Source organism: Mytilus trossulus, chromosome 11 (assembly GCF_036588685.1).
Source record: "Mytilus trossulus isolate FHL-02 chromosome 11, PNRI_Mtr1.1.1.hap1, whole genome shotgun sequence".
Classification (NCBI taxonomy): domain Eukaryota; kingdom Metazoa; phylum Mollusca; class Bivalvia; order Mytilida; family Mytilidae; genus Mytilus; species Mytilus trossulus.
Window position 1 is genome coordinate 38,919,516 of NC_086383.1, and position 27,115 is coordinate 38,946,630.

At 31.4% G+C, this 27,115-nt stretch overlaps 2 protein-coding genes across 4 annotated transcripts in view; both read right to left on the bottom strand.

Annotated features, from left to right (window-relative positions):
• Window positions 1-4,390: 4,390 nt before the first annotated feature.
• LOC134691074 (tumor protein D54-like) overlaps window positions 4,391-27,115 on the bottom strand; it is a 36,100-nt gene continuing 13,375 nt past the window's right edge. The window contains exons 1-7 of one of the 3 annotated variants that reach the window (XM_063551270.1): window positions 24,784-25,047; window positions 24,259-24,401; window positions 23,376-23,524; window positions 13,544-13,603; window positions 10,229-10,330; window positions 9,629-9,689; window positions 4,391-6,777 (exon numbers count right to left, since the gene is read on the bottom strand). In XM_063551270.1, the coding sequence (XP_063407340.1) occupies window positions 6,658-6,777; window positions 9,629-9,689; window positions 10,229-10,330; window positions 13,544-13,603; window positions 23,376-23,524; window positions 24,259-24,401; window positions 24,784-25,000 (852 nt within the window). In that variant the 5' untranslated portion in view covers window positions 25,001-25,047 and the 3' untranslated portion in view covers window positions 4,391-6,657. Of the gene's footprint in view, window positions 6,778-9,628; window positions 9,690-10,228; window positions 10,331-13,543; window positions 13,604-23,375; window positions 23,525-24,258; window positions 24,402-24,783; window positions 25,051-27,115 lie in introns of those variants that run through there. The other 2 variants (XM_063551272.1, XM_063551271.1) reach the window with 2 other exon arrangements.
• Window positions 16,655-21,769, bottom strand: LOC134691073 (uncharacterized). Its single transcript, XM_063551269.1, has 2 exons — window positions 20,060-21,769; window positions 16,655-17,685 (listed from the first exon to the last, which is right to left on the bottom strand). Exon 1 carries the CDS (start codon window positions 21,654-21,656, stop codon window positions 20,073-20,075), a length of 1,584 nt encoding a protein of 527 aa, XP_063407339.1. The 5' UTR covers window positions 21,657-21,769; the 3' UTR covers window positions 16,655-17,685; window positions 20,060-20,072.

The window sequence follows — 27,115 nt, forward strand, 5'->3', positions numbered from 1 at the left end:
CAAGTCACGTATTCTGTTTGCTCCGTTCTTTTACGCGAATCAAAAAGTGTGTTAATTTATGGGAACGGCAAATAATGGCCTCCACCTAGAGCGCTTCGATCCAAAAAAAATGCCGTATTTGTCCTATTAGAATCGAAATAATTCATGGGGGCTTGAATATATCTAGATTTTACCACGGGTTGTCCCTTTATGCCGATATTTTACCCCTCGCTATCGCTCAGGGTAAAATATTTGTCATAAAGGGCCAACCCGTGGTAAAATAACGATATATTCAAGCCCCCATGAATTATTTCTTAATTTTACGATATCTGTACTTGAAAACCCAATTATCATTTAATCGTTCTATTACTGGTCTTTTTTTTCTCCTCAAGTTAGTTTTACGCTTGACGAAAGCAAGCTTTATAACTTATCTTGCATTATGACGTCACTGATAACTTCTCCTCTCACATTGTGACGTCGCTGATAATGCCTGGTCTTGACTTGAAGTCTTGATACGGGAATTACGGAGCAACACTGCAGGGTGATATAGGCTTAGGGAAGGACGATAAATAACAAACATCAAGTCAAGCATGAGGAAAAAAAGTGTGGAAAACTGATTATTTTGAAAAGTAAATTTTTATAAGTCCAAGGACCACACCTCTGCACAAAATCAATAGACCAGAATAAAAAAAGAATTTGATCTGTAATTTGTCATGATAAAAGTATATACCAATGATCAAATCTATATCTTCAAGCATGACAAAAAAAGTGGATTATTTTAGTGAATTTTCTAAGTCCAAGGACCATTACTCTGCACAAAATCATCAGACAGAAACACAATTTGAACTTGATCTGTAACTTATCATGATAAAACAATACACCAAATATCAAATCAATATATTCAAGCACAAAAAAACAAAAGTATGGAAAACAGATTAGCTGGACTGGCAGATGAACAGACAGATGGACAGAGTGCAAATCAAAAAGTCCCCTTCAACTTTGTCAGTAGGGGACTTATAAGGTCACTACATTTGGTGTATAGATGAATTCATTGAATTGGAATGATTGTAAAGTGTACATGTCCGTCTGCCAGGTAACATATGACCTTAAGGGAATCGATACAAATGTTTTCTTTAGGGAGAACCACTGAATGAAATGAAACCAAACAGCATTAATGTTTCTTATGAGATGCTGACCAAGTGTTGTTACTTTGTAGACAATCCATCATCTAAGATGGCCACCAGCGGGGGACTTAGTTTAACATAGGACCCTATGGTAACTACATACAAATGTCTTCTTTTTGAGAACCAGAGTGGAATGCAATATTAAACCAAATTTGGTCTAAATCATTATTTAAGTATCTGTTATGATTTTTATCCTTTTTTATATGATTTCAACAAGAGTGCACACACTGAAATGTCTCTCCTTCTTCACCTATTATTTATATTATGTCCAAAGTATAAAGCTTTATTACAACTGCCACATAAACTTAACGTTAACCAAGACAGCTAAACAAAGACCAATGAACCATGAAAATGAGGTCAAGGTCAGATGAACCATGCCAGGCAGACATGCACAGCTAACAATGCTTCAATACAACAAATATAGTTGACCTACTACTTATAGTTAAAAGAAAAACAGACCAAAACACAAAAACTTAACACTGTGCAATGAACCGTGAAATTGAGGTCATGGTCAAATAAAACCTGCTGGACTTACATATAGATCATAAATATTTCCATCCACCAAATATATTTGACCTTTGGCATATAATATTAAGTAGATAAAAAGACCAAAACTCAAAAACTTAACTTTGACCACTGAACCATGAAAATGAGGTCAAGGTCAGATGACATCTGCCTGCTAGACATATACACCTTACAATCATTACATACAACAAATATAGTAGACCTATTGCATAAAGTATGAGAAAAACAGACCAAAACACAAAAACATAACTATAACCACTGAACCATGAAAATGAGGTCAAGGTCAGATGACACCTGCCAGTTGGACATGTACACCTTACTTTCATACACCGAATATACTATTGCTTATAGTATCTGAGATATGGACTTGACCACCAAAACTTAACCTTGTTCACTGATCCATGAAACGAGGTTGAAGTCAAGTTAAAACTGTCTAACAGGCATGAGAACCTTGCAAGGTACGCACATACCAAATATAGTTATACAATTACTTATAATAAGAGAGAATTCAACATTACAAAAATTCTGAACTTTTTTTTCCAGTGGTCACTGAACCATGAAAATGAGGTCAAGGACATTGAACATGTGACTGACAGAAACTTCATAACATGAGGCATCAATATACAAAGTATGAAGCATCCAGGTCTCAAAACTTCTTAAATATAAAGCTTTTAAGAAGTTAGCCAAAACCCCGTAGCCGCTGCCGGATCACTATCCCTGTCAAGCTTTCTGCCACAAAAGTTGCAGGCTCAACAAAAACCCAAGTAGAATCAGGTGAGCAACACAGGCTCTTGAGAGCCTCAACTTTAATATGAGTATCCATTTCTTTACCAACAGTCTGATGATTGTTTAATATGTCCTCTTTTGTAAGCGTTTGAGATTAAAAGACATATGTTGACCTCTTAAGATATCTTTTTATGCCCCACCTACAATAGTAGAGGGGCATTATGTTTTCTGGTCTGTGTGTCCGTTCGTCCGTCTATCCGTCCGTCTGTTCGTTGGTTCCTCTGTCCCTCTTCAGGTTAAAGTTTTTGGTCAAGGTAGTTTTTGATGAAGTTGAAGTCCAATCAACCTGAAACTTGGTATACATGTTCCTTATGATATGATCTTTCTAATTTTAATGCCAAATTAGAGTTCTGATCCCAATTTCAATGTCCACTGAACATAGAAAATGATAATGCGAGTGGGGCATCCGTGCACATTATTAGGTTGGTTTTTTTTTGTGTTGATAGGTTGTTTTTTTTTGTGTCGATAGGTTGTTTTTCTGTGTTGATAGGATGTTTTTTTTTGTGATGAAAGGATGTCTTTTTGTGTTGATAGGTTGTTTTTTCAATGATGTATAGCCTACATCTCCTTTTACTCATATATAAATAAATGGGAAACGTATCCACAGGACATAGATGATGCCCCTGCTTGCATGTAAAGTTGTAAAGGAACATAACTCGGGAACTGTAAAAGTGATGCTACTCAAATATGAATTTGATCTGAGTCTTGTGGTAATAAGCATTGTGTATATGTTTCATAACATTTAGTTGAGCCAAACTTAAGTAAGGGAAGGGAAACAAAATTTTTTGCAATTTTTCCATTTGTAAAGGGGTACAACTCTAGAATGATAAAAGCGACGTTACCAAAATTCAAACTTGATCTGTGTTTTGTGGTAATCGGCTTTGTGTATAAGTTTCATAACATTTGGTGAAGGCAAACTAAAGTTAGAGAACAGAAACCAATTTAGGGAGGGACTAACCGACAGACGTATGGACAGAGAAGTGTTTAAGTTAATACTCCCCAAAAAATTAAGGTTTCCTTTCAGCAAAATTATTAACTGAGAGTCCACTATAAATATTGAGAAGCTGGGGAAATACCAACAATCGTAAAAAAAAAACCAAAAAAACTTTGTTGTTCAATTTATGTGTATTGCATTTTATTATCTTGTTCACAAATAAAATGTTTATAACATAATACAATTAATAACAATAACAAGATAAATACATAACAGAAAATTGTCATTTTTAAGAAGGATCACACAAATCTTTAAAATAATCCACTGCACCTCCAAAAATATTTAACAATCTTCTGAGTTAAAATACCCGTAACTCATGATCTATCAAGTATAATATACAATAACTTTTTGTTAAAAAGATGGGGTTATAGCTATACAGTTTTTGTTTTGTGAGCAATCCAATTGAAACAAAACATGTTTTAATACTTTTCTTTTATTTTGAATTAAAGCCTATGAAGAGCAATATTTTTCTGGGGAAATTCTTCATGAAACATTGAAAATATAATTCTAATGACTTTTGATAATATTTACTCTGCATCCATATGTAAAAGAAATGTGTGCTCCTTCTAAGAAATTTACTAATTGTAAAGATTTTCTTTTTCAAAGTCTAGCTCTGAAGAAAGGATAAAAGATTGAAGCAAAAATGGCAATTCATTAAAGCTACGAGAAAAGTTTTAACAGATATCTAAGACAATTGCGTTTTTTAAATCTATTATGGTTTAAATGAAAGAAATTTGGGAATAATATTAAATATAGAGCATTGATGTTTTCCAAATTCCTAAAAATATGTGAATATTTATTTTATCTTAATGATCGTCATTGTGCAGGATACAATAGAAATAGTAGTTGTTTTGTAGGTACTTTATCACAATTCCATAATGACAGCAGTGTTGATTGTCAATTATGAGAAATCAATTTGCCGCATAATTCGTACAATATAGATCTATAGTTTTCCAACCATTTGCTCAACATTGGAACAGAAGTAACGACGCACCTTAACGCAAGAATGATGTTCACTAAAACCAGAGTTTTTGACGGAAATGCTTCGAACTCGAAAGTTGTCTATTAAAACCAGGGAGCATATGATACCCAGTACAAGACAGCTAGCATTTATTGCAAGGGATATATACAGCACTATGAAACATACAAATCCACCCTCATTCATCAAAATATATAAATACACAACCAAAATATACAAATAAATATGAAATGTTATTATCTAACAGGCCAATGTCTAGTTTCAGATTTTGGGGAAAGGAATTATTTTTACATGTAATCAATAAATTTAAGATTGAAATCATTTTGGAATAAGATCAACTTCAACCAAATTCATAATAGTTGATCCTTAAAAATAAAGGTCAACTGAACTTATAAGAGAGTTGACCCCTGAAAGAAGATAAAGAACTGCTTACTGAAAAACACAAGAGATCTATTGAATAATGACATAAATTGATCTTTCTAGCAAAAAAAATCTTTTTTTTTGTATTTTGTCTTCAAGAAATTAATTTTACATAAAATATTGAATATATGTCAAATAAAAAAATATATTATCTTATTTTTAAATTTTACAGTAAAAATTATATATACCCAAAACAAGGACTTGAGACCAAAATAAACTCTAAACAACATATTACAGACAATGCTTTTGCAATTAATTTAATTATATTGCACTACAATTTTGGCTTAAACTGTAAAATATTTTCTCCATTTCTTTACTTGATTAAAACAATTACTTTCATGCCACAAATATACCAAGAATAAACTTTATATTATGTCATAAGCATTTTAGACTAAGCTTTCAATATCACTATAATTATGAAATCAAATGTTATATCTGTTTATGTATAAAGGTCATGCAAGCACTTTCAAAAAGCTCAAATGACCATTAAATCACACAAGATGGTATTAAATCTAACAAATAAATGTACTAATTTTATTAGTGTGCTACTATTAAATTCATACATATTTATATTAATCTAATATTTAAAGCGGTTTTGTTTGGATAAAATATGCTAATTCTCTAAGACAGCATTTTCAAAAAAATATACTTTTGCCTACTAAAATATTTTTGATGATAATATTTCATTTTCATTTTCAACGCTTTCACTTATGAAGCTAGTTATAGATTTGGCATTCGTTATGTCGATAGTATAATCAGTTGTGGATCTCAGAATTTGAAAAAATGGGCCCGTGACCTAGGCAACCAAAAGATAGTCTACTTTCATGGCATTTTTTATGCATCTTTTTCTGTGGAAAGTGAATCTAAGCGCCTGGCCAAGAGATCTATTGAATAATGACATAAATTGATCTTTCTCGCAAAAAAATCCAACTTTTTATTATTTTGTCTTCAAGAAATAATTTTACATAAACATGATAAAGTTTCAGTTATAATAATTCTGAAAACCTTATTTTTCATTCAAAAACTTACCCAAATTTAGCAATGTTTTTGAAATTCCACTTGTTATGGATTATATATTTAGAGATGATGAAACTGGAATGTTAAGGTATATATAAAATTCTGTTACCATTTCAACTTTAAGTATAAATATAAACCTACCTACAAAACTAGATGATTGACATATATATGGGTTGATTAAATTCATATTAGTGAATGCCCAAACAAAAAACCAAAATTAATATCCCAGTTAGAAAAATAACTTTAAATATTGACTAGGAAACATGTTACAATATTAAAGTTAAGTTATACAAAATGTAAGATATTTATTTTAAAATTAAAAAAATACCAAACTAATATTTTACTAGAATTTTTTTCAGACTTTTTTTCTACCGCTGAAATACATTCACAGCATATAGTTGAAACCATAAGGACTTGATTCACGAACTGATTTCATTGAACTATCAGTTCTTACTGTTACATAATACAATAAGCAATGTCACATGGAAGTTGTACGGGAAATTGCATTATATTGAAAATTGCCTGTACAGTAAATCCTTAACCTTGCATTGAGAGAGCTTGTAAATTAATTTTCATAAACTGGGAGTCTACAAAATAGTTACCAAATTACTTATATTGAAGGACATAACATATATAGCAAAATATACAGAATTATTATATTAATAAAAGTTAAAATTTACTATGTACTAATAATTAATTGACCCTTTTTCACTTTTACATGATCATATCTCAATCCACATTTGTCATAATTCGTTTTCACAACTGGTTATAAATTACAATGGAATTTTTTCATCTACAGGCTTGGATTCAGCTGACTCAGAGTTCGCTCCCTTGGTTTCTTCAATTAATGCATCTTCAAAATTGTTCTCTGATTTGCTACCACCTACTTTGGCCTGTAAAATAAAATAAACATGTTACACTATTGTTTCAGGTAAGGGTGAAGGTTGGTTTTTCTGTTTGAATGGTTTAACACTGTTGTTTTTTGGGCCGTTTAAGCTTGCTGTTCAGTGTGAGCCAATGCTCTGAATTGAAGATCTTTTTTTGACCTATAATGGTTTATTTTTACAAATTGTGACTTGGTGAGAGAGATAATTGTCTCATTAGCACTCATACCACATATTCTTATATCTTTTTATACATGATATATATACTTATTTAATTTTCATATCAGGGCCCATTTACTCATTTGACTCCATCTCCACTATTTACAGCTGCGATGTTGTATTTGGAAATGTGTGAATAAAGTAATATGCTTAATTCTTTCAAACGTCTCCAGACAAGATAGTCTGATATGAGACAAAACAGTAGAATTTATAAGTTCTAGAATGGGACAGTTTAAACTAAATCTGTCGTACACTATTCATGCTATTGGTTTAAAATCTCGTAATATACTTTTAACAGAAAATATATTTTAGGCAATTTATTTTTACTACAGAAATGCAGGCAAAAGGTAGCATATGATTTATCAGAAATGTTTTGTTGATAAACTTATTGTTAATATAAGATAAACAATTATAATTTAAGTAATTCAAATAAAATGAAAATTTTCACTAAATACAAATTAATGGATATGAATAAAAAGAGATGAGGGTCACAGGTCCTGAGGTCAATTCTATATATATATGATAAATTTGATTTAAAAAAAAGAAATAGAAATCTATACTTCTCAGCAACTACATTAACTCATTACAGAAGAATTTCAAAAAAATTTACACAAATCAAAATTTCAAATATAAACAATAAACAATTTGGTATAAAAATCTATAAATAAAATAGGTGACTACAAAAAATAAAATTACACAGACAACACTGATATAGTTACATTATGGGTGTACTGAAAAGTAAATATGTAAACCTCTTTTATCTCTGTGATCCATTGCCAAACAACAACAGTTACCAAAAGTTTACATTAGAACAAGACTTTTCTAAGCTTTATAAACTAAAAAAGCCCAAATGAAGTGTATAAAACTGCCATCTTTTTTTTTAACTCAAAAATATATCAATCGTTTTTTTTTGTATTTTTTTATCCAATGTAAACCTTTAGTTTCTGATTATGGGAGATGCTTAAATCATTTATAATGAAAATATTTTATTAAATCATTCACTTATTCCTTTTTTTAAATCCCGAAGTGGAAGTAGAAAATCTTTGAATACAAGTGAAATAAGAAATCCAAGTTGCCAACACAGAAAAATTAACACTGATTAAGGTTAGAATTCAATATTTTAACTATTTTAACATGACCAATTTTTAATAATGAAAAAGCAAATAAATGGATCTAAGCACAAAACTTAGTCGTTACAAATAACATTTAAATAGCTCTGAAGTAAATAAAAAATAAAAGTAGCTCTGCACAAAATGAATTTAATGTAGCCCTGCAGTAAATGAACATAATTGTAGCTCTGCAGTTAAAGAATTTTAATGCAGCTCTGCAGTTAAAGAACATTTAAGCAGTTCTGCAGTAAATGAACATTGACAAAGCTTTGCAATCTCCTGTAATCTTAACAATTAAGTGCACACCACTCACCAAACGTCCTCGAAAACTATCTATTGATCGGGATTTCTGAACAAAAATAATTCATTTGTAAAGAGTTTTAAATGGTTATGTCTGCATGCATGATCTTCTTTTGCCATGTTTGTGCTGTGCTTATTTTTATGTGTGCTTTCTCAATCTTTGTCAGGCCATTTGACATTAAGTTACCAGCAATCAATCAATATATATTTAAGTTTGCTTACAGGATTGCTTTTATATAGTGTTTTATTTTTTTATGTATTCCATTATAAGGAATCTAAAGTACATGAATTTAAGTTTATAACTATTCTGAATCTGAAAAAAGCTTTCTTATTATATCATAAAGAGTGCCCGTCTGCAAGGTAAACATTCCTGAAACATGACCAATCAATCCAACACTTTCCTACATTAGGTTAGTTTAACAAGTGAAATAAAATTCTGGAATTATTTCAGGTAAAAGTTTTCTTCACATACTGACTTGCAGAATCAAAATCATTGTCTCTTCTCCATTTCTATTAGTACATGGTCAATATTCATTTCACCTGCATGATTTGAATACGAAGATTATGTACAGATATAAAAAAAAAAAAAAAGAGTATATTTGTATGATGCCCCTAAATGAATTCTTTTGTAACAGGTATGGTAAATCTTAAACCTAGAACAATCAACTGCTCTTTTAGTTTCACATTATCATTGTTCAATTTATTGGCCCTCCTTAAACTTGTTAAAAGATCAGAAAACAAATTATTATTTATTTTGTGATCCATCTAATTATAAAAAGCCTAATGATCCCTCATTATTGATCAAATTATGCTGCATCCAATATTCCTGAAAAAAATAAAGCATTCTTTTTGGGTGGGTTCTTACACAGTACCATTTTCCATCAGTGTTTTTACCCATTATGTTATTTTGACAAAAATTGTATTGTCAGAACAGACAAAAATTGTATTGTCAGAACAGACAAAAATTGTATTGTCAGAACACTAAAGTCCATTATTGTTTGGTTAATCAAGTGGAAAATTGAATCTTTATTAAAATTGAATCTTGATTAAAATTGAATCTTGATTAAAATTGAATCTTGATTAAAATTGAATCTTGATTAAAATTGAATCTTGATTAAAATTGAATCTTGATTAAAATTGAATCTTGATTGATTATTTGGGAGAATTTTAAACAGATGGAAAATAGTATGATGTAAAAGCACTATTTGACACTCATATGAATATATTCTTACTTTAACATTTGCTACTGCACCTCCAACCTTCTCTTCCATCGACTTAAAAGCTGTGGAATTTCTAAAATATAAAAACATGACATGAGAGTTTAAAAATTTTGGACAACCAGCATGTCTTGATCATATAGATTTCTAAAGGATATAACCTGATGATATTTTTTTTTTAAGACATTTTTTAATATTTCATGAAAAATACAGTCAGTGCTTATTTCGAGATACAAGCATCAGCAAAAACTGTATTTTCAGTAACCAAAAAAAAGTCTCCTGATTGTTCAACAGATCATCCAGTTCTGAAATCTTAAATACAATTCACCTCATCGCTATTTGTCTGCCTGAAGCCCTATTGGAGAAGTGATTGTTGTAGGACCTCAATTATTTCAAGTTGGACAGATTTCCAAATAGCGTTAAGGTGCAGGTTAGTTAAAATGGTGAATTAGAGGACTGTATTTTGACACATAAATAAGCTGTATTATTTTACCTTGGTAAATTTTTTCCTGTTTTTAAGGGTGGCATTAGCAGGGTTTAACCTTGCTTAAATGTGTGCCTTATCATTTAAATATCAGGTTTAACTGTAGTTTGTACTCAAGTAAACATATTTACCTAACATCACTAAGTTTCCTAGATACAGTAGAACCTACAGTAGAGAAAGCAGCAGATGTCTTTTCTGATGCTGTTTTAACTGCAGATGATGTCTTTTGGTATCTACAAAATAAAAAATACATTTTTATATAATCTATCATAGCTTTCAAAATATTGATAATGAGACCTGTTCTTCAGAACAAGTGTTCAAGAATTTAAGGTGGTACCTTACACTACAGGGTGATAACTCTGTAAAATCAGCTAACCGTTTTAAATACATTGTGTTGTGAAGGTAATATTTATATAAGCTTCTCAATGATCAAAATGAGTGTTTGTCAAACTGCTATATAATTAACCAGTGTAAATTTTCTGATAAAATGGTTGGTTCAAATTTTTTGAAATTTTTATATTTTTGTCAAAGGGTCAAATACTTTGTCAAAATTTTATGAAAATTAAGCGAGCCAAATTAATTTTAGTAAAGGTGTAGGGTTCCACTTTAAAACAATATAGGTGTTACATACATGTATGTATGAAGTATGCAGATATGTATAATATGTAAGCATAGTTTCATCAGGATATGTATAACACCCTGTTCATGACATGCACTAACATATTTATTCTTCACACTAGTATGCTTATACTGTGGCAAATGATACGCTAAAGAAAACACAACACAGGTTTTTCACGAGTGTATTTATTCCAAAAGGAACGATACACTAACATATATGACATGTAATAAAGTGAAAAAATTGATAACCATTTCTTTTAATACTCAAGTATTGTTGGTAAATTTATTGTTAATGGCACATAAAAATGAGAAACATATATTACATTTCCATTATTTAGGATATATAAATCCTTAACCAATAACAACCTTCCAGTGTATATGTTAGGAATATTACCCAGAATGCATCAGACATTTTAAAATTCCTTTTTTTAACATTTTTTCCCTTCTTTATTTTATTCTGTATTCTGTTAACCCCAATTCAGATCCAAATATGTACAGTACCTATCTCACTACACAAGTTTAAGATTTTGACAGCTTTACCAAAAAAATTTAACTGGGAGACATTTTTTTATTAAAATGCACTGCAAACTCTTTTTAAAGTTTTATTATAGATAATGAAAAGAAATGCTACAAATTGAGAGATGGAAATATGAGGTAACTAATTTTAATTTTAATATACAAGTGATTGAAGCTTGGTAATTGTCCAAATAAGGCTGGAGTTCAAATAAGGATTTCAGTGGTTTTAAACAGCGAAATAAAATTGAAAATGGAAATGGCGAATGTGTCAAAGAGACTACAACCCGGCCATAGAAAAAACAACAGCAGAAGGTCACCAACAGGTCTTCAATGAAGTGAGAAATTCCCGCTCCCAGAGGCGTCCTTCAGCTGGACCCTAAACAAATATATACTAGTTCAGTGATAATGAAAGCTTGTTTGCAAATGAAAGGTGATAATACCACAGAAATAGTAATGAAAATAAAATTCAGATAAAATATACAATCACGACAATCCATGTGATAAATAAAGAAAATATGTGAAAACTATAAACATGAATAAAAGAACTAATTTAGTGTTATGTCCTAATCTCAAACTAGGTGAAAAGCACAAACAATGTAAGTTTGATTATTTAAGCAAATATTAAATTTGAAGGCAAAAACTAATTCTTATTTCTAAGAAAATTGGTAAATTCAGAAACATAGTTTAATAGAACTCTTGCTTACTTTTATGTGTAGCAATCAAGTATGACCATTAAGGAACCATTTAAGAAAGGGGGGTCCCAACCCAGGATAAAGGGGGAATTTCAGCTATATGTCCCCATTCAAATGCATTGACCGCCAAAAAAAAAGGGGGGTTCCAACCCCAGACCCCCCCCTGGATCCACCAATGGGATTAGAAATCTGCTTTTACTAAAAGAATTCTATTATCTACATGGCCTGTTAATATCTTGTAAGATATATTTTACTGACCCTGCCGTCTCTTCATTCAGCCAGCCAATAGGCTAATGTATGAATTATAAGGTTTTCAGCTGCAACCCTGACCATGTGAACCTTTTTTGCAATTGAGTGCAGCTAATGAGCTAAATAGCTTCATCTTGTGTCTTGTGGGTGATATTTTACTATATCATGATTATCTGTTTAACGTCCGTTTGCTTGGATATTACCCCTCTCCAAGACAGTTTTAAGCTTAACAAAAGAAAGCTTGATAACTACTCCTCACATATTGTGATGTCACTGATAACTTCGCCTCAGACATTGTGTTGTAACTGATAATGCCTGCTCTGGTGACGTCTCAAAGCTGTGATACTAGAATTATGGAGCAACAGGGTGATATAGGCATAGGGAAGGAAAAATAAAGGCTGTTTGTTTTCTCGTTTGAATTGTTTTACATTGTCTTATAGGGGCCTTTTATAGCTGATTATAGGGTATGGGCTTTGCTCATTATTAAGGCTGTATGGTGACCTATATTTGTTAATGTCTGTGTCATCTTGGTCTTTTGTGGATAGTTGTCTCATTGGAAATCATACCACATCTTTTTTTATATGGAGAATACTTGACATTGCATTCATGACCTTTTTGCACAATTTCTGTTTTGTGAATAAAAAATTACACTATGTTTCTGAATTTACAATATTTATGTACAATGGACGACAGATTGTTATAATTTTTAATAAATATTAAAATACATGTTAAATTTATCAATGATAGGAAAAGGGAAAGTGTTGGTGCTCAATACTGGTTATAATATAAAATATATACAAACAACATGAAGAAAAGAGATTTTTCTTAGGATGATTTTAAAGAATAGAATGAATGAAATTTTGATGCCCTAATTCTCATAACTTTGTAAAGAACTTGCAATGAAAATAACATAAAGCAATAACAAGAATAATGAAAATAAAACTTTTGGACCCCTGTAAAATTTTATAACATTCAAATTTTTCAAGTAAATATGGCTTTGGGAATATTTCAGCTGCAAAATTCTCAAATAAATAATACTGTGGATTCATTTATACATGTTGGTGGATTGATGAAAGTTGAGTCTTTGTGGATATTTGAAATCGTAGTTTTGCAGAAGTCTAAAGCATACAAGCTGTTTGAAAATTGATACTTGTAAAATGTTAACATTTTAATGTATGGATTATTTAAACTATATCCATGAATGCCACAAAAAGTCATGATACCCAACTACCGGTAATTAAAATGAATCCACAGTAAAGCAATAAAATTTCTGAATTCCATAACAAAGTAAAAATGACCAAAGAAAAATCCTTGTTGAGTTAGTAATTAAGGTTACATGCTAAACACACATGCCAACATGTAAATACTTACGCTGAGGAATGAGTTATCTTATCATTTATGTCATGAATTTTTTCATTTGTTTTTTGATACCTGAAAGATATAATCAATACTAAAACCTGCACCATTGCTGTCTTTTTTCTCTGTTTTACTTTGACATGCTTGAGTAAAATAAGGAGGGACTGGTGTCCAAAAGTTGTTCAGATGGCAAATATGCCAAAAAACAAGATTTTGAATTATGAATCATAGAAACAAATTTTAGGTGATAAAATCATTTTTCTAAAAAAACAACATTCAGCTAGACCAATAAACATTAACCATTAACCTGATTCCTCACAGTTTAATTGCCAGTACAAAGATTAGTTCTCTTATGTTTATAAGAAAAAGGTTCAAATTTGTATTTGACTGACACTAGTATCCTGTTTTTTCAAAACCAATCAATTTTTGTTGCCATTATACTACAAATGTTACCCAAAATAATTGACACAGCAATTCAAACAAAGAAGCCTTAAAGGGGAAAATAACCAAACACTTTATCAGAAAACTAGAGGCTCTAAAGAGCCTGTGTCGCTCACCTTGGTCTATGTTTATATTAAACATTGTACACAGATGGATTCATGACAAAATTGTGTTTTGGTGATGGTGATGTGTTTGTAGATCTTACTTTACTAAACATTTTTGCTGCTTACAATTATCTCTATATATAACAGTAGTTTCTGTGGAAAATGTTAGTGAAAATCTACAAATTTTGTGAAAAATGTTAAAAATTAACTATGAAGGGCAATAACTCCTTATGGGGGTCAATTGACTATTTTGGTCATGTTGACTTATTTTTAGTTCTTACTTTGCTGTACATTATTGCTGTTTACAGTTTATCTCTATCTATACTAATATTCAAGATAATAACAAAAAAACAGCAAAATTTCCTCAAAATTACCAATTCAGGGGCAGGAACCTAATGACCGATGATCCAATTCATCTGAAAATTCCAGGGCAGATAGATCTTGACCTGATCAACAATTTTACTTCCTGTCAGATTTGCTCTTAAATGCTTTGGTTTTTGAGTTATAAGCCAAAAACTGCATTTTACCCTTATGTTCTATTTTTAGCCATTGCGGCCATCTTGGTTGGTTGGCCCGGTCACCGGACACAATTTTTAAACTAGATACCCCAAAGATGATTGTGGCCACGTTTCAATTAATTTTGCCCAGTAGGTTCAGAGGAGAAAATTTTTCTAAAAGATTACTAAGATTTACGAAAAATGGTTTAAAATGGACTATAAAGGGCCATTACTCCTAAAGTGGTCAACTGACCATTTTGGTCATGTTGACTTATTTGTAGATCTTACTTTGCTGAACATTATTGATGTTTACAGTTTATCTCTATCTATAATAATATTCAAGATAATAAACAAAAACAGCAAAAATTCCTTAAAATTACAAATTCTTGGGCAGCAACCTAACAACGAAATGTCGGATTCAGCTGAAAATTTCAGGGCAGATAGATCTTAACCTGATAAACAATTTTACCCCATGTCAGATTTGCTCTAAATGCTTTGGTTTTTGAGATATAAGCCAAAAACTGCATTTTACCCCTATGTTCTATTTTTAGCCATGGCAGCCATCTTGGTTGGTTGGCCAGGTCACCGGACACAATTAATAAACTAGATACCCCAAAGATGATTGTGGCCAAGTTTGGCCCAGTAGTTTCAGAGGAGAAGATTTTTGTAAAAGTTAACTCCGGACGCAGGACTACGACGACGACGGACACCGGACGCCAAGTGATGAGAAAAGCTCACCTGGCCCAAAGGGCCAGGTGAGCTAAAAATCATTGGAAATATTGCAGTTGACTTACACAAATTTTGATCATTGAGTAGCTTAATATTTCTTTATAACAATAGAATGTGATTAAAACTTTCATTTTTTAAAGAGTAAACTCTCTGTAGTGTTATGTGCTTTTAATCACTGCAACTCAGTGTTAGTAATTTAAGCTACTTAGCAATTTTAACTACTTAGTCTCTTGAAACCAAGATAGAGTTCACATATAAGATTCCAGTTAAAAAAATCACTTGTAGTGATTTCTAGTGAATACTGGCATGAAAAAACCATATATGATTAACTCTAAATTATCTCTATTTATGTGATAGGGTTGTAAAATTAAGAGTGTTTTATAAATAGAATCTGCAATTGCCAGCATTCACAGTTTCACAGTGTTAATTTCACGCCAGTGATAGTGATTTAAACTTTATCAACTTGTGTACTGTATATAATACCATAGATATTTATCAATTAACATTAATTCTTTGAAATACAAATTAAACTTTGTTTTAAATGCTTTATATGCATGATTTTCTTTTCACATTTTATATCTCTATTCTGAATTTATCAGAATATTAAATTTCATAATTGGTTTTAAGAGACGGTGGGTTGTTAGCATTTCACTACAAATCTCCATAAGCTTTGAATTTTGGTTTCATGAAAAATCTAGTAGGACACATCATTTCATATCTAGCTAATTCAACCATTGACATGATTGATGAATCCATATTTTTTTTTCTTGAGCCAAATAATTATCATAATTCAAATACAAAAGTTGAAAAGGAAAGAAGGTTTTAAATGATTCATCATTTTACTGTGGCTGTTATACTTCAATGACAAATTTAAAAAGTTTATCTATAGTTAGTTTTATTTCCAAACTTTGTGGCCTCTCAGGCCATAACTTAAAATGATGTGTCCCTGGATTCCCCTGAAGAGACTGTCATGAAAACCTGCAAATTTCCTGTAACCTGAGACATTACATTTTCACAAAGAAAATGTTTTGGACTGTAGCCATTTTATAATTACCATATATGTTTTCAAGGATATTATCAAAATTCAATCATGTTCGAAGGTTAGGAATGGGCAAGAGTCAACATGATAGAAGCAAAAATATAATCACAGGTTTACCATGGTTCAATTTTTTTTTCTTCAATTTAACATACAGAATATAAAATAAATGTGAGGGCCCAAAATGATTTCTTGACCAATTTTGTCATTGTTATTTGTGAAGCTAGCCAACAATGGACTTTAACATAAGGTCCTTTACAAATTTTTATTCGTGAAAATATTCAATGTGTCAGATTACAAAGTCCCACACACACAAAACAATTGGGAAATTTGTTCTCAAATTTTAATTTTATGATAGAATAATACTTACGTAATTGGAAATTACATTAGGATTATCTCCCCCTAATTAGTATTCACACCGCCGATCGCGCTTTAAAATATCAATAAAGCGCTCAGGTATATCGACTCCCACCACGCATGCGTGATTCCCCAGTCTCTCTCGGCGAAAAGTGTTCACCAAAAAAGATTCAAAAGGGGAGGTGGGTGGGAGCCAATTACGTAAGTATTATTCTATCATAAAATTAAAATTTGAGAACAAATTTCCCAATTTTATATTAATTCATAATACTTACGTAATTGGAAATTACATTAGGAGATTTCTAAGCTATCCACAGCTGAAGAATCTTTCTGTACTTTGTATACTGTATTTTCTTCACATCAGTTCAGATATAAATAACACAACACTATACAGTTAAAATTTTTTCTTCCATTTTCTATAAATTTTTCTCCTTTTTTTTTTTTTTTTTCTTTTTTCAGAATTTTCTTCCATATATATACAAAATTCTTATTTACACAGAATTTAAAACTTCAACATCTATGTGACGTAAATAAAAACGAGTAAAGGTTGATTCCTTTGTCCAGTCTGCTGTGTCCATAATAGACTTCACAGATGCGCCGTTAAAAAGTGCCCAAGATGGGCCCAAGGCTCTTGTAGAATGAGCACGAAATTTTTTGTCTTTTTCATTGTAAGCACATTTAATTGCATTAACAATCCAAGACGAAATAGTCTGTGATGTAACCGGTTTATGCGGTTCAATAAAAGATAAAAACAACTTGATCTCAAACTCACTGTCAGAGTTTCTAAAAGGTGCAGTTTTCTTCAAATAATAATAAATAGACCGCTTCGGATCTAATAATTTATCTGATTGATAAGACGGAATAAAAATCTTGCTGCCAAAATGTTTTGGTCTATCCTGTTTTGATAGTCCATGACGAACAAAAGTTACCCCTTTCTTCTGCACAACAATCGACTCTTCTCCAATACACAAAGATTGTAAGTCACTGCATCTCCTGAAAGAAGTAATCGCAATTAAGAATGCAGTTTTCCAAGAAATAAACTTCAAATGAGCATGTTTCATTGGTTCAAAAGGTGCTTGTTTTAATTTTTTTAAAACTAAGGGTAAGTCCCATTCAGGTAAAAGCACTACTTTTGGAGGTCTCGAGTTAAAAACACCCTTTATAAGACGAGTTATATAAGGATGTTGTCCTACTGGAATTTTCCCAATTGGAGCTAGGAATGAGGATAACATAGATCTATAACCAGCTATGGTTCTATACTGAAGACCTTCTGAGAATAAAAATGTCAAAAACTCAGCCGCCTCCGTCAAAGAGGCACTATAGGGATCAATTTCCCGTCTACTACACCAGCTATTGAATTTTCGAAATTTGACAGAGTAATCTTTTTGAGTCCCAGAGCGCCATGAGGCTCTGAGTAATTTTCTAGTTTCTTTAGAAAAACCTTTCTCTTTAAACTGTTTGTCGATAAAAACCATGCAGTCAGATTGAATACTGCTGGATTTGGATGAAATATGTTTGTTTTTGGCTGGTGTAATAGATCCTCCCTGACTGGCAGGCTCCTTGGATAATCTATTATGTACTTCAGAAGATTTGTGTACCAATGTCTGCGCGGCCAATGTGGGGCTATTAGAATTAACTGACAATTGTACTTTGTCATGTGTTGTAGTATTTTTGGTATTAGACAAATTGGAGGGTAAGCATATGCATACATGTTGTTCCAAGGAATTGTTAGAGCATCTATTGCATAAGCCTGAGAGTCTGGGTTCCAGGAGCAATAGATCTGTGTTTGTCGATTTTTCGCAGAGGCGAAAAGATCTATGTGAGGTGTCTCCCAAATCTGAAACATTGCATGAGTTATCTCTTTGTTTAATGACCATTCCGTTGGTTGAATTTTTACCCTGCTTAAATGGTCTGCTAGAATGTTCTTTTTTCCTGCAATGTGTGCAGCTTTCAGAAAAATTTGATTTTCTAGCGCTAATTGCCAAAGTTTCCAAGTTCTCATACATAGCTGGGGAGAACGAGTGCCTCCTTGTTTGTTTATGTAACGAACAACGGTTGAATTGTCTGACCGAATAAGAACATTTTTGTTTATCAATTTTGGGAGAAAATGTTTTACAGTTAGAAAAACTGCCTCCATTTCTAAAGAATTTATGTGGAGAAGTTTTTCTTCTACTGACCATGTACCCTGAACTATGAGACTGTTGTTGATGTGACCTCCGTACCCTGAATTTGATGCGTCTGTTGTTACTGTTATTGACGTTTCCCAAGGTGTTATTGATCTGCCTATGACCAAATTTTCTATTTTTAACCACCATCTGAGGTGACCTTTTAGATGTTTCGAAAAAGGAATTTTTATTCCTAGATTTTGACAAACTGGTTTCCAATGATAAAGGAGGTGTAACTGAATTGGTCTCATAAAGAGTCTTGCATTTGGAATTAATTCTATGCATGAAGCCATAATACCTAATAATTGTAGAAAATCTCTTGCTGTTGCTTGATTTTGCTTGTTTAAGATAAGTTCTACTGCAGAAAGGAGTTTTGACACCCTTTCTGATGTAGGACGAACCATTCCCTCTTTTAGAGAAAACAGTGCTCCTATGTATGTTATTGATTGTGTTGGAATTAGGCTCGACTTTTCTAGATTTACTACAAATCCTAAATTTGTTAGGAGTTTTAGCGTTTTCTCTCGATCTGAAATCAGCATTTTTTTGGTCTGATTTAGCAAAAACCAATCGTCTAGATAAGTTGCTAGACGAATATTTTGGGCTCGTAAATGAGCTGCCACTACAGAACACACTTTTGTGAAAATTCGTGGTGCTGATGTTGGACCGAAGCACAGCACCAGAAATTGGTAACACTGATTGTTGACACAAAATCTTAGATACTTTTTGTGTGTTTCGTGAATTGGTATGTGGAAATAAGCATCTTTCAGATCGAGTGAAATTGCCCAATCTCCTTTTTGTACTAAGTTTAAGACACTGTTTAGAGAATCCATTTTGAAGTGTTTTTTCTGAAGACACTTGTTCAGAGGTTTTAAATTTATGACAGGTCTCAAATCGCCTGTCTTTTTTGGTACTAGAAAAAACGTACTGTAAAAACCGTAGTTTTTTTCTTTTACAGGTACATTTTCTATAGCGTTTTTTCCAAAAAGTTGATCTATTTCTGTTAACAGAATAGGTAAATCTTTCGCAGGAACATTTGTTTTCTTTATTCCTGTTTGTGGGATTTTCCCCGAAAATTCCAATTTGTAACCCTCTTTTATTATTTTTAAAACCCAACTGTCGTTTGTTATTTTTGCCCAATTTTGCCAAAAAAGTTTTAAACGACCTCCTACAGGTATCTCTGGATTCTGACATAAAATATTTACCTGCTTTTTGTAGTCATTTAGATCTACCATTGCCACGAAAAGAACCTTTCTTTTCACCATCAGCCTCTTTTCTACCAGAACCAAAGCGTCTGAAATTAGGTTTAAATCCACCTTTGTTTTCACTAGGTTTAGCTGCTACCTTAGGAATGCGAAAATTGGAAAAGTCATTTTTAGCTACTTTAGGACCATTAGTGTCTTGGCTAGTATGAATGATAGCACTCTTCCTCTTAAAACTTGAAGTTGAGGTAGCTGATTTACGAGTTAACTCTGGTAGTAAATCTTTGATTTGTTTGTTTGTCTCAGAACGATTTTTCAGTTTCTCTTCAAAATCTTTCCCAAGAACACCATCACTTGACAATTTAAGAGATAAAAACTTATCATTAAGCTCTGTTATGTCCTCTAGACCTGTATCTAACAAAGTGGCTTTCCTACGGATCAGATGATGAAATGCACCTGTTCTAGCCGTTTGATCCATAGATTTCACTGACATGGCAAAAATATCTTTGACCATTTGTACAAGTAAATCAATATTTGGTTCAGAATCATTGAGTTTTTCCATTAATGAACCTAAGGCTTGTTGCATGTATGCCGTAATAATCAAACCCATTCTAGCTGCTGACTGACCTTTGAAAGCCATATTTTCAAAAATTTTCTCAGGTTTAGAAAAAAGTTTATTATGAGCTTTACCAGCATTAGGACCATGTCGTTTACACAGTAAAGTTTGAGTAATGTCATCTAGTTTTGGTAAGTTAAGAATATCAGCTGATTTATCACTCACTGGAAAACTAGCCCTATATTCCTCTTTATAAGTTGACAATAATAAAGGATTATCACAGTGCCATGATTGATTCAAAATATTAATCTGACTTTGATCCAGAACAATACCAGCTTCAGATTTGTCTGGTTTAGTTTTGGCATCTTCACCAAAAATGTCACCAAGGATATCTCTACTGACATTTTCAGTATCAAGAGAGTCCTTATCAACTACCGAATATCTCTGAAAACGGTTGTGTGTACTGTTTTTCACAGAAGAATGTTGGGATTCATTATCAGAATCTAAATCTAAATCAAGACCCCTTCTTTCGTCTCTATCCGGTTGAAGGGAAATTGCATCATCAATGTCATTATCATGATTTGCAACACTAGCATGTCTGAGAGAATTTTGCCCACCTGACGTGGCAATGTCCCTCGAGTCCTGAGAAATGTTCTGCCCACCTGAAGTGGCAATTTCTCTGTCCGTTTCTATTTGTCCACCTGAAGTGACAGTTTGTGAAACGAACTTCTCGAAAAGAGGTAGAAAAATGTCCATTCGAGAATTCACCGAATTAACGGTCTCTTTGACACTAGAAATTTCTGCCCTCAATTCATTTTCTATGTTTACAGACAAACCTGTTGTTGACAATGTCTCCGGTTCCTCTGATACTTCTTTAGCACACGTGCTGCTAGCTTTACGAGACTTACTTGTCGTCTTTTTACGACTTCCGGTCTGTTTACCTGACGATTTCTCGTTTTTATTATCAGAGCGAGACGGAGTAGCTTTAGGAGAATTTGCTTCTTCACTTGCCGAATTAATGGCCGTAATGAAAGCTTCTGCCATGTTGACAATGAAAAGCGTCTATCTCAAAAACTTAAAATTAAACTATGAAAATACACGATATATAAATCAAAAAAGTTACATTTCCGAGAGGAAAAAATAAAGCGTGTGAACACTTTTCGCCGAAGAAGAAGACTGGAGAATCACGCATGCGTGGTGGGAGTCGATATACCTGAGCGCTTTATTGATATTTTAAAGCGCGATCGGCGGTGTGAATACTAATTAGGGGGAGATAATCCTAATGTAATTTCCAATTACGTAAGTATTATGAATTAATATAAAATGAGACTCACGCTGATGAAGAAGATATTCTTTCTTTTATGTGAGTTAATCTCTCATTTGTTTTCTGCATCCTAATTACGACATAAAAACAATCAAAGCACTGAAGTGCTGTAGGACATCTATGTTTTAATTATAAATGCAGTACTTGAAAGAAAACAAATCTCTATTTAAGAATAACTTTAATTGAATAATCTTCATTGAAAGGTATATAATAAGGAAAATTAAAAATGACTACAGTCTAAAAATGTTTTCTTTGAGATTTTAGACAGATTCTAAAATTGAAAAATGTGAACTTTAAGTTTAAATATCACAAAAATCACAACATTCAAACATTATCATGCACTCAGTTTAAAATAAAAAAGAAATAATAATAAAATAAGTTGAATACTACAAAACCTTTTAAAGCTACTGATTGTAAGCATAAGGACTTTAATTTTTTTTATTTAAAGTAGTAAGCGATGATGGGGCTCCAGTAAGGACTAGGTAACACCCTTGCAAAGTCATTTAAAAAATGCCTCTGAAAATTTTATTGGAAATTTGAGTATTGAATTCAATATTTTTAAAGAACTCAGGTCACAGGTAATTTTTTCACACAAGACCTGAAGTCACAAGGTCATCTTCCAAACAGCTTATCAAATAAAATTCTTTATGTTTTTTATCAAGATTTTTTTTTTGTGGGCTGCCATAAATTCTGAGCAGAACTATCCCAATCTGATACAATGTTTAATTCCGAAAGATTTGTATATTTCCATGTAGTTTTTACAAGGAAAGTGAAGATAAAGAAAATTGAAAGGGAAATATCTCCCAACTAACATTATAACAAGTGTAACTTCAAGAAATGAAAAAAATATGATGACCTTTTTTATCTAGCACTAGTAGTGTCTATTGGGTATAATACAAAAGTTTGGATATTTAAAAAAAAAAAAGACTATATGGGTGCTAAATCAATTCAAATATGTTAAGTCTTCAGCTTGGCCACATGCCCACCAGTGAAGGGCAAACAAATGTATGTCAGGACTGTTCAAATTTCATCTACAGGCCAATAGAATCTATACAAAATTCCTAAACTAATAAAAAGACCATTAGCTGCAAAGTTTTACTTATTAGAGTGAATATGCTACTAATCTACTCAAAATGAATGTATGCTCTTGTCAGTGTTTGTAAACATAGATGTCTTTTATTTACAAAAAGATGTAGCCAAAATATAGCATGATGTACTTCAAAATCTGGGTCAAGTCAGGAAAATGACAGTTGTGTTTTAGCTTTTGATTTTGCTATTTGCTTAAGTGAATTTCCATTAAGAATTTTCATCAGATTTCTGTATATTTTTATTTTAATTTATGGAATATACCCACAAAGAATGATTTTATCTATCCAAAGACAATGATTGCGAATTTTAGAATTTTATTTGTCAATACATGTACTTCTTCATGTACTTACGCATCTGAATCTTGAATAGATTTAAACCCATGCTGGAGATCTTGTTTAAATTCTTGAAATGGTGTTATTCCCATTTGTCGTTTAATTTCAGCAGCTCTTCTTACTTTGGCCCCTAGAACTTGTCTTAATGTGACAATTTCTTCTTCAACCTTTAATAAGCAGAAATATATAATTCTCTCTTTCAAAAGATCTTTTTTAAGTATTGCATAAATACATACATGATATATAAACTTTAAACTCATGAAATCAAATATGTTATAAATGAAGAAGACTTACTAAACTCATAATTAATTTAGTAATTCCTCTTTCACTTTGTATCACTTTAAATTTTAAGTATATAATTTACATATTGTACAAAATAACCAATAAAACTTAAGACATTTCTACATCTTTTGGTATCTATATTATGAAAATCACTTATACTGTTACTTCATAATAATTTTTTGAAAAATATTGATTTTAGTTGAAATGATAGGACTTTTTTTTACTGGGAACCCACTTTTGTCCAATGACTGTATGTGCAATAATTTTCATAAAAACAACAGTTTATTTAGAATATGAAATATTTTAACTAAAACATAATTATGTTTGACATGTTTTCAAATAGAAAATGCAATTTGATACAATCTACCACATTTCTCACAGTTAAAGACCATTCTTTAACCTATAAAAATTGTATACTTTTAACACATTATGACTTGGATTGAGAGTTGTCTTATTGGCACTCATACCACATCATTTTATTTCAATGAATTCCCATTTTACATTGATATAAACACTGCTAAATAGTAGGCAAAACAGTAAGATTATTAATTTCACAAATACGTCCAATATCATGAAAATTCATGATGTTATTTTTTTAAATTATTCGAAACATTTTTACTTTTTCTAACTCATCCTGCAGAAGTTTCAGTCTCTCTGCTCTCTCCTCTGGAGTTTCAACAATAACTGGTATGGGAGGCTCTGATCCTGTATCAACAGTTTCATATGATGGGGAATTCAAACTACTGTCATACAAATGTTCATCTGAAAAGACACAAAATAAATTTTGAAGCGTAACTTACACTTTTTACATGTAGATTCTAGTAGAGAACTGAGAAATACTGAATAATTTCTCAAATATTAAATGTATTAATTACCCATCTTTATTCATTTACTTTAACACATTCTAAAAGGACACAACTCCCTGTTATTTTCTTATACGTTTGTTTGTTTGAATATATTTTGATATTGTTTGTTATTTTTGATTGTATTCCTTCTAGGGAAGATAAGTGTTATAGGTAATTGTGCCACCCTCTTTTAATAAAGAATTATTATCATTGTTAATAACATAATCTACCGTACATTCCATTCAAGTATCATACAGGCTTAAGGGGATATAACTGAATTATCTGCAGTACATCCTTACCTACTTCTGGCAAGTCTGAATATAGAAAATTTTGATCAGATTCAGTTCTAACTATATCTCCAACTATATCATCCTCATAGTACCCTTCTGAATCGTAATGTCCTTCATCTTCAGAATGATGACCATCATGGGTCAGTTTCAGAAATTTTAAATAATTCGTAGATTCACTTATTTTTGGTTCATATTCCAAATCTTCAGGATTTGGATAACTTTCCATAATAATGCTTAAGTACAGTTGAACTATCAAGATTTATTCACTCATGAGATTTTTATCTATTTAATGTATATTTATAATTTCTCAATAATCCGCTTCAATAACACAATTCAACGGGATATTTCTATTTTCTTTCCAACTCGAATAATGAATATTGTTTACATCCTTAAAATCTATTTGTTTATTATTTTCCTTTTTACTTATATATTACATCACAACTTTTTTGTCAAACTTATGTTGACGTGGACTTCGTAAATAAATCTTCCTAATTAATCAATGCATAAATAGAAAGTAAACACAATGTTATCGTAACGGGATCAAACGGTGACAAAATCATTATCCGTTATCAGTTAATCAGTGCAATAGATTATATAACAGGTTTCTGTCAGTTACATTTTTCACCCTGGTCACAAAGATAGAGATTACATGTTACATTTTTCACCCTGGTCAGTAAGATGGGGTTTAAATGCACTCCCAAATTTTTACTTTCTAATTGACAGATGACCTGTCATATATATCATAAAGTTAAATTAAGGTGTCTTAGGAAATCTGTCACATGTAGCTCTGCTGACTGGACATTTATTTATGGTCTGTCAAAATCTCGGAAGCCATTATTTTTGTATCTTATGATTAGATCATATTTTTTTTCTTTGTTTGCACTACAGAATTATAATTATGACTTTCCAGAATGTATTTTGAATTAATTAAAGTCATGTATACATGTACCGGTATGTATACACAACACAAACATGTGAACTTGTCACCTTAAGGTCAACAATAACACCTGACCAATGCTTTATCTAGGTAATTTACACACAAACATAAGTAATAATATATTTCAATCGTATTCTCGTCACATGAGAGATTAGATAAAATTCAAAAACTTCAGCAAAGTGATACTACTTAGAACAGATATTGAAATCATTCATCCAACATGTCCAATTTTATGATTAAATATATTTTCCATTGTTGTCTTTTATTCCTAGTTTCCTTTGATTGATTCTCAGAAAACAATATTTTCCATAAAGTTATTAGTCACTTGAGAATAAAAAAAACTTTAGCTCTTGTAACGGAATATTTGTGCCACACTACGAAAATCAGAAACCGTATGGATCCACTAGAAATCAATTTGATCGAATCCAATTATAGATCAAGAATGACAATTAACACACTTCATTATTCCAATCTCTTCATGAACAAATTTTCTACAAAAATTCCATATCATAGTTTTCCACATGAATTTACAATCATAACAATTTCAATAAATATCCATATAATGAAAATCTATAAATTCACATCACAGGCAGCAGGTAGAATTTCAGTCATCAACGTGGACACTGTCAGACAAAATCAATGACGTCATGAATTTGTCATCTTCCTTACGATCTTATTATATCATTACATGTTCTATTCGTCAATCAAAATTTACAGGTAAAAGTCAGCAAATACCAAAATCAAATGCCATATTTTGTGTTGTGTATACAATTAATTAAAGGTATGATTCAATAAAATTCTTCAGTTTTTATGCCACCCCACTTTGCATTGATGGTTGCATTAAATATTTTCCCAACCAAACCTTTATTTCAAATTTTTACCATATTGTTTTTTTATCAATCACATGTTTATGTGTTCACTCCAGGTAAGAAATTAAACTTGAAAAGTGAAAATCTTTCCAATCTATTTTTAGAAATTTAGAAATTTAGAAAATAATTGTTTCTCCAATATAAATAAACAGATAATGAAAGCTCATTTACCATTTATACCAATAAAAAATATTCAGTTTAAAATTCTAAATTAATTTATCAATTATTTTTACATAAAAGAGTGATACTGGTTACATGTATGCTCTATAATCATATATTGTTGTAAGGGCATGGTCTAAACAATATACATAGAACATTTTTTGTAGAAAGATGTGGTAAGCACATATGTTTTGATTTTGGGACCTAAAAGTTTTTGAAAATATAATTTCCAAAGAGAATTTTTTTCCGCTGAAAATATACAAATTGTATACACACAATCTGACAATGATATACATGTATATATGTAGGAGCAATAATACAGCATTGATTTAGAGTAAAAGATCTTACTTTTGTTATTATATTACAACATTAAAGA

Bases quoted from the DNA above. Each gene is read 5' to 3' on its own strand.
- LOC134691073 (XM_063551269.1), bottom strand. From the start codon at position 21,656: ATGGCAGAAGCTTTCATTACGGCCATTAATTCGGCAAGTGAAGAAGCA.